The 12225-nt window shown below is 41.6% G+C and overlaps 1 protein-coding gene across 1 annotated transcript in view; it reads right to left on the bottom strand.

Moving 5' to 3' along the window:
• The window catches only part of LOC309552556 (stimulated by retinoic acid gene 6 protein-like), a gene marked incomplete at both ends in the record, with an annotated part of 66662 nt that overhangs the window by 18445 nt on the left and 35992 nt on the right, over nt 1–12225 (bottom strand). The window contains 3 exons of the mRNA XM_082253509.1: nt 3189–3308; nt 7833–7950; nt 10667–10715. Coding sequence (XP_082109635.1) covers nt 3189–3308; nt 7833–7950; nt 10667–10715 — 287 coding nt within the window. The remainder of the gene's footprint in view (nt 1–3188; nt 3309–7832; nt 7951–10666; nt 10716–12225) is intronic.

Raw genomic sequence — 12225 nt, 5'->3', positions numbered from 1 at the left:
CGCTGCTTCACCTTGCCACTGAATTGAAGTATTTAACCACTTTACCACCGGAGGATTTTGCTGTCTTACGTCCAGGCCACTTTTTGCGATTCGGCGCTGTGTGACTTTAACTGACAATTGTGCGGTCATGCGACGCTGTACCCAAACAAAATTTACGTCCTTTTTTTCCCACAAACAGAGCTTTTTTTGGTGGTATTTGATCACCTGTGCGCTTTTTGCTTTTTGCGCTATAAACAAAAAAATAGCGTTTATTTTGAAAAAATAACAATATTTTTAACATTTTTTTATATGAAATTCCCCCCCCCCCAAAAAAAAATGTAAAAATCAAATTTTTTTTAAATTTTTGGCCAATTTGTTTTCTGCTACCTATGCTTGGTAAAAGAAAATCACGATAAGCGTATTTTGATTGGTTTGCGCAAAAGTTATTGTGTTTACTAACTACGGGAAAGATTTCTGTCATTTTTGGTGTTTTTTTTTTAACGCGTAATGGCGGCGATCTGCGATTTTTTTGCGGGACTGCGACATTGCGGCGGACAGATCGGATCCTTGACCGACATTTTTGACACTTTTGGGGGTACCAGTGACATTACTGCAGTAATCAGTGCTATACATATGCACTGTTACTGTAAAAATGACACTGGCAGTGAAGGGGTTAATTTTATTGGAGAGGGAGGGGTTAATGTATGCCTGCTGCTTACTGACGTGTGGGGGGGGGGGTGACTATGTGACAGAAGGACAGATCGGATGTTCAGCTATGCTGAACACTCCGATCTGTCACTCCCTGTCACTTAGGAGATCCGCCCGCTCTGTTTACACAGGCGGGCGGATCTCCTCACTCGATTCCCCGACGATCGGGGAAGAGCGGTGGCGATCGCCGCTGCTCCTCCCCTGGCCCGACTCCCGCTGTGACTGAAAACAGCGGGAGAGCGCCTCCGGTGGCGCGCGAGCGCCGCCTACAGGGGGAGGAGTCCAGCGACGTAGGTCTACGTCGCTGGACGGGAACGAGCCACATTGCTGCAGTAGCAGCAATGTGAGCAGAGGTAAAGTGGTTAATAAGCAAAGCGTATAGTGAATTACTCTTCAGGGCCCCGCTTGGCACCCCCTTTACCCCTAGTCTTCAGGGTTCTACTTGGCACCCCCTTTACTCTTGCATACTGTGTGAGCTGACCTTCTGTCCTCTGACTTCACTGGAGTGGTCCCCCTTCCTGGGCAGACCCCTTGGTAAGCCCCCTGGTACTCACGGTCCGAACACTGTTTTTCTCAGGTGACTCTGCCAGCAACACCACCGTCAGCTTTCCAGGATCCCTTAGGCTCAGCTCCACACCTGGTTCATTAGGCCAACTGCCTGTGACCACCTTCCTCAAACTGTAGGAGGAGAGACAGCCGTCACCCTCCACCTGGGACTCTACTTCCCGCCAAAGACGCCCCGTCACATGTGCCTCTGGCTTTTATGAGCAATCCTAGGATGCACTGCGGTTGTGCCCTCCCACTGGGACTGTCACAAAAGCCTATGTGTCACTGGCTTGGTTTCCTCCACTGTCCAACAGGCTCCCCTATTGGATACAGTGGGGACACTCCCTCAGACCCAGTGAATCCCACCTGGACACATGTAACAGGCAAAACTAACAGATCAGGCTCCCCTGATAAGCAGATGGAGCTTAATAATGCTTTTAACCTAGCACCTATCTAGGAGGGTGCTACATATATATATATATATATATTGTACATTCACATCATTCCCTGCCCTTACAGAGCTTACAATCTAAGGTCCTTAACTCACATTCATACATACACATAGTAGGAAGAATTTAAACAGGAGCCAATTAGCCTACCAGCATGTTTTTGGAGTGTGGGAGGAAACCCATGCAGGCACAGGGAGAACATGCAAACTCCAGGCAGGTAGTGCTGTTGTTGGTATTCAAACTCATGTCCTTAGTGCTGCCAGGCGGAAGTGATAACATCTTAGCCACTGTGATCTTGTCTTTCATACCAATTAAAATGAGTTGTAAAGTCAGAAGTTTTTTTATCCTAATTCATTCTACACACTGAGATAAAAAACCTTCTTTGTGCAGCAGCCCCCCTAACACTTACCTGAGGTCCCTCTCTGTCCAGTGATGTCCATGAGTGTCTCAGCCGTCCGAGATTCTACTTCCTGATTGACTGAGACGGAGCAGCAGCGCCATTAGCTGTCATATCAATTAAAGTCAGCTAGCCAATCAGGAGAGAGGTGATGGGGCGGGGGCGGGGCTGGGGTTTGTATATGAATAGACACAAGGACCTATGACTCGGCCCAGGTGCCCCCATAGCAAGCTGCATTCTGTGGGGGCACTGAACAGGAGGGAGGGGCTAGTAGCACAGAAGAGGGACTAGAGAAGAGGACGATCCGGGCTGCTCTGTGCAAAACCACTGCACAGAGGAGGCAAGTATAACATTTTTGGTATTTTTAAAGGGGAAGAAAACTAGGCTTTGAAATCACTTTAAGGCCCCTTTCACACTTGTGCGACCTAAAATTTTTTCACTTTTTATCACTATTTTTTTGCTGCGGTTTTGACTGGACTTGAAGCAATGCCTATGTCTATGGACCTCAAAATGCATTAAAATCGGCCCAAAGTAGTGCAGGGACTACTTTGAAGTCATTGTGACTTGAAGTCGCACAGATATGAATGGTACTCATTGGAAATCATGGAGTATGACTTGTCATGTGACTTTGCAGTCCCAAATCGCAGGACAAGTCGCACAAGCGTGAAATGTGCCTAAGGCTATAGTCTAGTTTTTTGTTTGGTTGTTTTTTTTTTTTTTCTTGTATGCAGCATCATAAACATTACATAGTGAGGTTGAAAAAAGACACCAGTCCATCCAGGTCAATCTATGATGGGTGCGTGTATATTAGTGTCAATAGTACATTGTATACCCTTGTATGTTGTGTTCGATAGTTACATAGTTAGGTTGTCCAGACATCCAGATGAAAAAGGACACCAGAAACCCCCCCCCCCCCCCCCCGCGCTTTTCAAAAACAAAAGAAGACAAATGCAGTCACCCCATCTACAAACTGGTAAGCTCCAGTATAATACATGCGTTTTGTTTTTAATACTGCATTAAGTTTGGGGTAAACTCTAGTTGGTTGGATTGCTAGCAGAACATAAACCATAAATAAAGAATAATAAAGTAGCTCTGCCCTACAGGCTTACCTGTTATTGATGGCCAATGGTTTGCTCTTGTCAGTTGGTAATATTTTGTCTTGTAGAAATAAGAACTGAGCTGCCACAACTTGAGCTAGCATCACAGCTATCAATAGGACTATGCCTAACCTGCAACAAGAAATACAGAATTCCTTACATTAAAGCTGAACTCTAGGTAGATATGAAAGGCATACATTAATTCAGCTCTGCATTCAGTAATCCATCGTTACATTTATTTTTAAATGTAATCAGTACTTAATTGTGACTTGGTATCAGCTTCTTGCTGTTCCTGTACAGCAGAGCTCAAACTGCAAAAGGGAGAAACAGCACAAGGGGACAATCAATTGTGCTACAGTGGAGTATGCTGATATAAGGAGAGATCAGAGTGATGGAGAGATGAGCTAATTAGGCTTCTGCTTCTCCATTCACTGTCTACTCACAGTCACGGGGAGGAGAACTTCTAGTGTTTAAAAGCTGCAGTAAAATCATTTCAGGTCACCTCCCCTGCTAGATAAGGTTGTGTGGTTTGGTAGAGCTTTGTAAGTCATAGAACTGGAAAAAGAGAAATACAAATCCTCTTGCTAGTAAAACAGCTTAAGTGTATTGCATCTGTGCATTTAGCTGTTTGCATGGAGTTCATATTTAAACAAGCAGTTTTGATTTACTAAATTAGGTGTCCTAGTGCCCCAAGTGCATGGCGTTTTATATTCACTCATTATTTATTGTAAGATTACATTATTTGCTCATATATAAGCAGAAATACCACATAGGTCTGCATATCCTCTAACTGATCTATAATATTTTCTTTGACCAAAATTTGACTAAAGCAGTTTGATTTTCTAACACTAGATGGCGGTAAATAAACATTTAAAGGCAACAAAGATAACCAATTGTTTTTTTTTTTTCCTTTTTATTTGAAGTGTTTTATTTGCAAGTACTTGTGGCACTGACTTTTATTTCTATAGTTTATGCATAACAGAACCAAGTACAATAAAGCTAATGAACCAGCTACTGACAATGCACAATTATGGCTAACGGCCTGTTCACACCGGAGCCATTGGGTGGCGTTGCCCAGTGTAAACACTATGCATAATCAAGGGAAATAAAATTGGAGGTAGTTGGTGGTGTTCATACCTATCTGCTGCGTTGTCTTGCACTATGCATCATTTTTGTGCAGTGCATCACTGTAGCAATGCTATATAGTGCATCCAACTGCAGCACACGTCTTCATGTGACTGCTCAGTAGAAATAATGTTTAACAAAAGAAAAGTGTTTCAATATTCAGCTGCATCTCGCTGAGCCTGCATTCACACTGTACCCAAAGGCGCTGACATTGCCTCGTCCTCAGGACAATTGCCAGCACCACAGTTATGAGCTTCAGGTCCCCCGTTTCAAAAAAGCTCACAAAAAATTAGCCACAGCAAACAAATATACAGTATAGGTTTGTATACATTACACTTAATCAGCAACCACAAAGGAGGTGATGTCATAGTATTGTAGCACCCTCCAGTGTGCTACTAGACTAGTACGGACACATTTATATTAGACTTATGGTTAGCTTGTGAGTCTGCACTTGGGTCAAGGGTTTCCTGCAGGTATTGTAGTACCCTCTAGTGTACTACTAGATTATTGTAGGCAAATGTATGTTAAAGTCATGGTTAGCTTCTAAGTCTGCACTTGGGTCAAGGGTTTTCTGCAGGTTTAGGCGGATGACTCACAGATGCAGATCTCTGGTACCTCCCCCTTGTCAGAAGGTTGGAGAAACTTCTATAAGTTAGTGGGCAGAGACCAGGAGGAATGATTTGCATACTTGAAGGAACTTGGCCAATTTCCAGGCAGAATGCTCTGGCAGGGTGGCTTGGTCAGCCCTTAAAATGGTAGTAAAGTCCGCTTTGTTAAGATGGAAGCCCTCTCAGCGCTGGAAGCAAGCCACTGAAGGGCTTTGTTCTAAAGTAAGTATTTCATAATGTGCTAGTATGTGATGCATTCTAGCACATTATGTTATTATTTTGCAGGGGAATCTATTTTTTGTTTTTTATTATTGCAGCAGTTTACTACCGCTTTAAATATGGTGGAGCCATGCCAGCAGGGGAGTAGGGTGGAAGATGGAGTGCAGAGGAGGCTGTCAGTGGCCTAGGAGGGGTCCCCTAGGTCTAGGGGGACTTTTGTGCCCAGGCTGGCTCGGGCTTGCTTAGGAAGATCCATTGAGCATTGCAGTTTGAACAGGATTCTTGCATAAGAGCAGTGGGAACAGGATTCTTGCATAAGAGAAGTGGGAACAAGGAGGACAGAGTGAGTACATCAGCACACTCATTAATTCACAACGGGAGAGAATGCCACATGTAGAATGCTTTCAAAGGACAGCGCTGTGCTTAACCCTTTATCCCTTGTCCTGGGAGAGCCAGGAGGGCTGGTAGTTCCTGCAGGTGGTGGAGCTGGGAGCGGTTCTACAAAAGGAGAGCAGATACTCCTGTACACAACTTTGCAATATTTTGTACTACTTTCCAAAAAGGCTAGAGCGCCTAATCTGTAAGAGACTTTTCCGCAGATCCAAGAGACTGGGTGGTCCTAGCAAGGAGAGCAGTCTAGGATCTTTTCTCTAGTAAGGAATTTGTCCCCATCTGTTGTTCTTCAATTCAAGTTGGGCATCCCATAACCCCTATAAACTATCCACCCCCCCCCCCCCCCAATAAAACAACAAAAACAAGCCCATGGACTGACTTCCTGTGTCTCAATGCAAGTTGGAAATGCATGTTGCCTGGCTGTGCAGGAGTAGGGGAACAAGTTGCCAGCAGTGCTATAGTATTATAAGCAAACAACACAATGTAAAATAATGCAGCTCAAAGGAACCCAACAAAAAGGCACTCAAACCGCACATAAACATGCATCAGTTTGTTACAATAAAACACATTAACGCATCTCAGCACAGATGCCTTAATCCTTGCGATTGTGACATGAACCTGCCCTAAAAGTTATGTGAAGCCCTGGATCAGACCATGGTGAGAAACGCTCAATGAATCATTCCTACAGGAATCTGGCATACCCAAAATTCTACAGTATTATACAGGACAACTGTATAGATTTGGAAGAAAAACACACAGAACATCACAATTCAAATAAGAAAACATATGCCTCATTTGTTTGGTTAATATTTGCTTATCCCGGAGTTCATCTTTAAAGCATAACTCCACTTATGTTGAGAAAAAAACATTCCCCTCTGGGTGATCTCTGTACATTACGAGGATTATAATAACAACCTTTGTTGCAGATTCCTACCTTTTGTTATTCTGAAGAAATCACTGTTTGTGCCTCTGTGCTGAGTTGGTCTAATTGGAGAAGTTTCATAATTATCTATCAGCTGTGCAACTGCAGAGCACTAATGAGGAAATCTGCTGGGCCTGCATTCCCTTAGACGTGTTCCTATTGGGAGTATCTCACCAAAAGTGACATTTTTGTTGCAGGGGATGCCTGAAATCTGACTTGTATCCTAGGCAGACTTCTGGGAAAATTGATGAGCCAATCACACAAGCAGGAAACAATGTTTCTGGGGTGTGGTCAGTACACAATCTGTGTACAGAACAGCTCCAGGCAGCCATTATGCATTGCATTTTTGGGAAATTACAGTGGCTGCAGACTGAAAAGCAAAGGTAATTTTGAATAACATTAAATTACAAAAGGACTTGTGTCGCAATTGTATTATTATTATTATTATACAGGATTTATATAGCGCCAACAGTTTGCGCAGCGCTTAACAAAATGAAGGCAGACGATACAGTTACACTACAATTTGGAACAAAAGGAATCAGAGGGCCCTGCTCGTTAGAGCTTACAATCTAAAAGGGAGGGTCAATTAATACAAAAGGCAATAGCTGTGGGGGATGAGCTGATGGAGACGCTATATCATTTTTTCTTTATTTGCTATTTTTTTTTTCCCCAGGAAAGTGGAGCTACCCTTTAAGGATACACTAATGCACCACTTCCTATCCATATTCATTTCCATTCTGAAGGGATACTCTATCCCTGTGGGCACACATCTCTGTAATCCTGAAAATGCTTGCAGACAGATGACAGCGCTGTTATAAATACTTAATGATCTGTATTATCCTGTATAACATTATCCTGTGTATGGTTCTATCACATACACATGCAGAAAATGTGACTTAAAGTGGAGTTCCGGCCTATTTTGCAACTTTCGTGATTCCTGGAGTGCTCGCTATGCTGATCAACAATTGGGCATTTTCAATTTTTTTTTCGAGGGTCCCTTACCTTATTTTCAGGGCATTTTTGATTGTACTTCCTCCTTCTCCCCCTCTCTGTGGCCACGGCCACCGATATCACTTCCACCTTTGCATTGCATCCTGGGAGCTGTTTGTCATCACTCCCAGGAGGCTGGAATCAGGAAGAAGGACACAGCAGATTACACTGCGGCTTCAGATGCCCACATGCAAGATGGCCGCACCCAGACACCTTTTTTAAAAGTAAGATTTTGACTAAAATCCAATACTGTACACCTTGTAAGTATGAGAATAGCGGTTCTGTAAAGGGTGATGGATTAGTATTATAGGGGTATTTTTAGTTAAAAAAGGTATTTGAGGCCGGAACTCCGCTTTAAGGTAATAACACGCAGATGAACAGACTAAGCAGAACTCTTACACTGTGTAGCCAAACCCTTGCAGTATGACCATTCCTCTTCCCTCTTGTATTGGAATGACAAACCAGAATGTTATAATCAAGCTGATTAGGAAGAACATGATGTGCAAAAGAAAATATCCTGGAAGCAAACAGAAGAGACATATGGAATATGAATTATAAAACATAGGCAAATGACTCTACTCTTCTAAATGCGGTGTACATAGGAAATAAATAATACGATTTGTGTTGACCCATATATTTATGAACACTGGGTAAAACAATATATTTATGTATAACTATATTGTTCTAACCTCCTATTTTACAGTGGTAGTAAACTCTCCATTTTGATTTTTATCTAGAGGTAAGCTTATAAAAAAGCTTACCTGTGGGTTAAATGAATACCTCCTAAATGTGCACCGTTTGGCAGCCAGCGATGTTACCGGCGCATGCACTCAGAAGGGCAGGAATGATGTCATCTAGGGCTCAGCCATTGAAACGGCCACAACCTGCGAACCCGGAAGGAAGACTGGGTGAAGTTGGAAGCCTATGCAGCTGTGATAGTGTGCCGCTGGAGGATTTTGTTTCAAGGTAAGTCTTTTATAATGTATGTGCTAGTCTACAATGCATACTAGCTCATTATGCCTTTACCTTGCAGGGAGAAAGTTTATTTTTTTTCAAAGTTTACTACCAGTTTAAATTTGTGTACAATTGCTGTTACAAACAAGTAAATTGCAGTATTAATGTATTGTATATTTTTATTGGCAACAACAAGGTCAGAAATGGGCATTACATGGTTGCTGGGAGTTATCTAGAACTGAAACCGTACAAGGTCACTCCATCATCTCTTATATACTAGTAAGATGGTTTTCACCTGGCAGTATACTATCAGCTGCAAGCAGAAACCTGCTCAGCTCAGTATAACCAATTCTTATATCCCAACCAGGTGAGAACTATGTACATAAAAGGTAAATGCAGTATGTTAATTATTTATACAGTGGAGGTCATAGTCAGCATTTTTCTTCCTCCAAACAAGGTGAGTTGAGATAATGCTAAAGAGCTCAATTTTGGTCTCATCTGACCACAGCACTTTCTCCCAATCCTTCTCTGAATCATTTAGATGTTCATTGGCATGACTGTACATGTGTCCTCTTGAGGAGGGAGACTCGCTGTGTTTAGAGGAAGAAAAATGCTGACTATGACCCTAAGAACAAATCCCTACCGTCAAGCATAGAGGTGGAAACATTATGCTTTGAGGCTGTTTCTCTCCTAAAGGTACAGACTGACTCTGCCGCATTGAAGGGTCAATGGATGGGGCCATGTATTGTAAAATATTGTATTAGAATCTTCTTCCCTCAGCCAGAACACTGAAGATGGGTCATGGAAAGGTCTTCCACCATGACAATGACTCAAAACATACCGCCAAGGCAACAAAGGAGTGGCTCAAGGAGAAGCATTTTAAGGTCATGGAGTGTCCTAGCCAGTCTCTAGACCTTAATCCTATAGAAAACTTATGGTGATCTGAAACTTCGAGTTGCCAAGTGACAGCCAAGAAACGTTAAGGTTTTAAAGAAGATCTGTAAAGAAGAGTGGACCAAAATCCCTCCTGAGATGTGTGCAAACCTGGTCACTAACTACAAGAAACGTCTTACCTCTGTGCTTGCCAACAATTGTTTTTCCACTAAGTACTAAGTCAGGTTTTCCTTGGGGATCAATTACTTATTTCACTCACTGAACTGCAACTTAATTTATAGCATTTGTTTTGTGTTTTTTTCAGGATTTTTGATTGATATTTTGTCTCTATCATTTAAAATACACATATGATAAGTTAAGTTATAGACCCTTCATTACTTTGTAAGTGGGCAAACTTACAAAATCTGCAGGGGACCAAATAATTCTTTCCCTCACTGTAGCTGCAAAATTGGTGGTGTTGATTTTTTAACAGAAATTATTTAAATGTTCTACTTTTGCTTTGAAGCATGCTTCTACTTTTGCAGTAAAATTTGAGAAAACTATGTTTATGTGTTTCCATTCACACAGCATACCTAAAAATATTCCACAGTCCCCTCCTAAACATAAAGCAGGGAGAGCATGTCAGGATTTTAACAACTAGAAATCACCTAAACAAGTGACCAGAATCTTTTTTTTTTTTTTTTTTTTTTTTTTTAAACTCATGCTATGTTAATGTAAAGTAGGTAATATCCCAATTTAGCCAAAAAAGTGGAAATACACTTAAAGTGAATTGGGTGGAAATCTTAAAAGAGTCCGCAACCACAGACAATTGCTTAAAGCGGTTGTATACCATGCTTTCCTATTTTTACCTAGAGGTAAGCCTATGATAAGACTTACCTGTAGGTAAAATGAATATCATAGGCTTACCTGTAGGAAAAATGAATATCTCCTTAACCTGTGTTGTTTAGGAGATATTCACTTTACATGCAGCCACTGAGCTCAATGGTGCATGCGCTCTGAAGGTCTGGCGTACTGTGTTGGAACTTCAGAGCTTCTTGCAGGAACCAAAGGCCCCCACTCACAACGCCGGAGCCCACAATCCCAGAAGAATCCCAGAAGAAAGGATGGGAGAAGATGTCAGCCCTCTCAGCGGTAACCGGGCGCCGCTGAGAGGGCTTTGTTCTAGAGTGAGTATTTCATAATGTGCTAGTATGCGATGCATATTAACACATTATGCCTTTAGCTTGCAGGTTTTTTTTTTGTTTTTTTTCAGTAGGTTTACAACCGCTTTAAAATGAATCTGATCAAAATTTTCCAAGGGCTTGTACACTAGTACCAAGATGATGGAGGGATGTTGTCAATCTACCCAAAGCGACATCATCATGCATATGTCGTCTTTCACTTACCCCATAGTAGGTAAGCTATCTGATTTCCTGTGTATCTAATACTGGCTGCCTGAAAAACAGAGGGACAAAGTGTAAATAACAGATATTGATAACATTTAATATACAGTATACTGGTCATACAGCATAATTTGGAAAATGCATGCATGCTGTCCTATTTTATGGGGGTAAAATACATGTTTGTAGTATGGGTGTATAGTCTTCAGATTGTGGGAGAGACATTTACCTTTAAAAAAATTAGTAAAGGATTACCAAAAAAAAAAACATCAGTATTTCTTTACACATGAATTTGTGATACTGGACATAGATCTTCATAAAAGGGGCTGAAATCGAATTACTGTATAAGGCTTAACTTTGACCTGACTTCCTCCAGGATTGTATATATCATGATCAAATTGTATAGTCAAATAAATGAACATGTTGTTAATGGCTGAGGTGAAATTACTTGATAAACTTCAGATGCAAGGTCACAAATCTGACCTTGAATATATCTTAGTGTAGTATTTTTGGAGTACAGTGATCCAAAAGTTGGAGAGTTTAGGGACAAACAAGCAAATGTTGAGCATGTGCAGATGCACATAGAGACTTTTTTTTTCTAAAAAAAAAATCTCCAGCATGCTATAGGTCTAAAGAAATTAAACAAGCAAATTGTGTAGGAACGTGTTGGCATGTTCAACAACTGCAATGAAGACAGGAAAAACAAGAGCGCTGCCTTATCTGCATTTCAAATATTGCCATGAGTATGCAAGAATTAAATGTTGTATGAGTGTAGCGCTAATATACAATATAATCTACAGAAACTATGTGATCAAAAGTACATAGTTATCCGCCCCGCTGATAAGGGGGGAGGTGTTGTCATCATGGACAAGGTAGATTATATTTTAGAAATGAATAACATTTTAGGGGATAGAGACACATACAAAATTCTAAAGGGCAATCCAACTACCAAATATCAGAAGGAACTCCAGTCACTTATTAATAAGGCCTATGATGGTATCCTAAATAAAAAGGAAAAAGCATGCCTCATCCCTTCTGCTCCACGTTTACTGGTAATTTATTTTCTTCCAAAAGTCCACAAAAATCCCATTAGACCTCCAGGATGTCCCATCATCAGCGGGATAGATTCCTTCTGCTCTCGCATCGGTAAATATGCTGATGAATTTTTGCAGCCCTTGGTGTCTAAGATGCCATCGTATCTTAAGGACACTACCCATGTTTTAAATATTTTGCAAGAGATTACATGGAAAGAGGGGTTTATTATGGCTACAGCTGATGTAACGTCACTGTATAACATTATTTCCCACCAACCAGGGCTGGAAGCAGCTGGTTACTATCTGGATGCAGAGAGCTCTCTAGTGGCGGAACAAAAGTCATTTGTCTTGGAGGTCTTGAGGTTTGCCATGACACATAATTTTTTTTGGTTTAATAACACTTATTTACAGGATCGCGGTGTCGCGATGGGAGCCAAATTCGCTCCAAGTCTGGGAAACCTCTTTCTGGCCCGGTGGGAGGAGGATTTCATCTTTAGAGACTGACTGCCACAACTTATTTTGTGGCGAGGT

This window comes from Pelophylax lessonae (assembly GCF_965119305.1).
Source record: "Pelophylax lessonae genome assembly, chromosome: 4".
Taxonomy (NCBI): Eukaryota; Metazoa; Chordata; class Amphibia; order Anura; family Ranidae; genus Pelophylax; species Pelophylax lessonae.
The sequence above is the reverse complement of the archived record's forward strand: the minus strand, read 5'-3'. Positions and strand labels throughout refer to the sequence as shown.